The following is a 3,286-nucleotide window of genomic DNA, read 5'->3' on the forward strand; positions in this document are numbered from 1 at the left end:
TATATATATATATATATATATATGATATGTATGTTTGGATTTTCTTTACCTCTTGATCAATAACTCCACCTGCTGATGAATAAGAATCCTTTTTCTGTTCAAAAAGTGCAAATTGTTTGGCAGCTTCTTGCTGTATTCCTTGTTTGTATAAATAGAGGGCATAATTCAAGCAAATGGTGAGGTCATCTCTGGAAGAGGAAGAAGGAGGAAAGGAATATTAAATTTTTGTTGAATGTAAAAACTACAGACATGCATCCTTAGGCTTACACACACATGTATGCACACTCTTATGCACATGTGTGTATACATATACTCTTTTACTTGTTTGATTCTGAACCATATGGTACAATCCCAGTGTGTGGAATCTTAGGTGGAGGTATGTTGCTTAGTGGTTAGGGTATTGGACTCATGATTGTAAGATTGTTGCTTTAGTTCCAGGACCATGCAACACATGCTCTTGGACAAAACACTTCATTTCCCATTGCTCCAGTCCACTCAGCTGGCAAAAATGAGTAATCCTGCAATGGACTGGCATCCTGTTCAGGTGGGAAATTTATAGGTCATGGAAACTGGCCCTTATGAGTCAGCATGACTTGAGGAGATAACTTTATTTTTACCTTTGTGGCATCTTGGGAAAGTGTCTTCTACTATGGCCTTGAGGAGCCTTGTGAGTGAATTTGATAGATAGAAAATGAAAAGCTCACCACGTGTGTGTGTGTGTGTGTGTGTGTGTTTGCATGTGTAGCCTTACGCTTGACATCATGTGATGCTTGTAAATGAGCATCACTGTCACACAAATCATGTTGCTCATTTCCAGTCTTCCATGTCTGGCTATGGGGAAATATTGCTTTACTTTGAAACAGGTGAGGGCTGGTGACAGGAAGAGCATCTGGCCATAAGAAAAACTGCCTAAAAAATTCTTTCTAACCCATTCAGGTAGGGGAAAGTGGATGTTAAATGATAATGAAGATGACAATGACAATGATGGTGATGTTTTGATGATGATGATGATGATGATGATGATGATGATGATGATCTAATAATACACACTCAGAAATAAAGATTAAGTCAGAAGGAAATTGAATTATGTCTAGAAATAACTAAAAGTTATATATATATACATACAGACACATGTACCCATGCTGGTGACATGTTAAAGGCTCTTGTGCCAGTGACACATTAAAGACATTCAGTACACTCTATGGAGTGGTTGGCATTAGGAAGGGCATCTAGCCATAGAAACCAAGCCAAAACAGACTAGAGTCTGTTAGCTCTCTGGCTTACCAATTCCAGTCAAACCATCTAACCCATGTCAGCATGGAAAATGGATGCTAAGTGGTGATGATGATGATGATGATGATATCAGACAAGTAGGCAGTGGGAACAAAGATATTTTTGAGGCTTCCACCTTAATTAACTGGTAAGATAAACGATAGGAAATGTTCTGCCTCTTCACACCTGCACATGGGGAGTGAGGGAGGAGACTTCCTCCTTGCTCCCCATGTTAAGCATCTGATAGTAGATTCAACACAACAATAGCATACTCATTCACTACAGTCACCATATGTCATTTCATTTGTGTGTACCTTCCTGTACATGTACGCTGGTGTGAAAATGTGTGTGTTATGAATATCTATATGTGTATTTGTAATTATGCATGAGCCTGCATCTCATTATGTGTTTTTTAAGTGCATGTGTGTCAACTTTATCAGCAGACGTGTTTTCTTACACTATTAACTTGATAATTCAACTTCAAGGGTGATCTAGTGACACAGTATCTCAAATTATACCTAAAATATTCATTGAAAGTTCAAGCTTAGTACACAATGCCCAAAATTTGAAAGGTGAGAAAAAAAACCCCAAACCCTCAAGAAAATGCTGCAATATAAATATCCAAACTTTTTATTTTAATTTTATCAGGTCCACACCTGTTGGTTGGATGAATTAATGAATAAATTACAACATCTGGTGTGCTACAATTGCCAACATTTAAGATGAGAACCATTTTAATGCAAACAGAAGATAAGAGAAGGCATGATAGAATGGTTAAAAAGTTTGTTTTACAATCACATGGCTTTAGATTCTGTTCCTACTATGCAGGACCTTCAGCAAGGCAACAATCTTCTTTGTTTAGTGCGTCCTTTTAGGGGACGCCTAAAATATGTTACATGTTTAATTCGTTAGTAATGAATAACTACAATGACACAGAGAGTTCATGATGCATTCAACAAAAGATTTATTGTAACACAGTGAAAATGTACACATACAAATGGAAATTCAATTCAAATGTATTCATACAAGTGGAAACACAATTCAAACAAATGTGTTCATACTAAGAACAGTTAATGGTCAAGTTGTAAACATTAACCCTAGGAACAATTGAATACTGGTTGCAATTCACTTAAGAATTTGTTGAGTGCGTGTTGCCAGACTTCAGGTCAACACAACAAGCTAACACTAGAATAAGTCAATTGAAAGGTCAAACTCCAGTGTTTGACCTGAGTCAAAAAAAAATTTTAAAAGAGTGCAATAGGTGTAAAACAATATGTAGTGAACGAATATGAAAAAAAAATGCATGCTGCCGAACGGAGGGCAGGGGAGAGGACTCGGAAAATTCACACAATCCGAAAACTCAATGTTAACAGAGTCCTCTCCCCCACTCCCCGTTCACCAGCATGCATTTTTTTCATATTCATTTACTACATGTTTTACACCTATTGCACTATTTTTTTTTTTGCTTGGGTCAAACACTGGAGTTTGACCAAAACGCGACTGGTTTGAACCTGGAGAAAACTGTCTTTATAGCAATGCCATTCAGAGATAACTCAGGTAAATAAACCTAATCACATTAATGGTGTCACCGGTCTTCACACATGCCTATATTTGTATATAAGTATATGTGTGTATGTCTTTGTGTTTGTGCTTGAACCTCTCACTGCTTGACAACAGGTGTTAGTTTGTCTTTTATCTTTTACCTGTTTTAGCCTCTAGACTTTGACCATGCTGGGGCATTACCTTGAATCTTTAGTCAAATGAATTGACTCCCAGTACTTCTTTTTTTAAACTCAGTACTTATTCTATTGGGCTCCTCTGCCGAACCACTAAGTTACAGGGATGCAAACACACCAACACTGGTTGTCAAGTACTGGTAGTGAGACAAACACAGACACAAAAACACACACATACACGTATACATACATACATATATATATATATATATATATATATATATATATATATACATATTTGTTTTGCAAGATTTTTTATGTGAAATCGTGTGTTGAAA

At 36.7% G+C, this 3,286-nt stretch overlaps 1 protein-coding gene across 2 annotated transcripts in view; it reads right to left on the bottom strand.

Annotated features, from left to right (window-relative positions):
* The window catches only part of LOC106883124 (Bardet-Biedl syndrome 4 protein), a 58,800-nt gene that overhangs the window by 5,563 nt on the left and 49,951 nt on the right, over nucleotides 1-3,286 (bottom strand). For both annotated transcript variants that reach the window (XM_052972513.1, XM_014934019.2), the window contains exon 12: nucleotides 50-188. In XM_052972513.1, the coding sequence (XP_052828473.1) occupies nucleotides 50-188 (139 nt within the window). The remainder of the gene's footprint in view (nucleotides 1-49; nucleotides 189-3,286) is intronic.

This window comes from Octopus bimaculoides, chromosome 1 (assembly GCF_001194135.2).
Source record: "Octopus bimaculoides isolate UCB-OBI-ISO-001 chromosome 1, ASM119413v2, whole genome shotgun sequence".
In the NCBI taxonomy this organism is placed as follows: domain Eukaryota; kingdom Metazoa; phylum Mollusca; class Cephalopoda; order Octopoda; family Octopodidae; genus Octopus; species Octopus bimaculoides.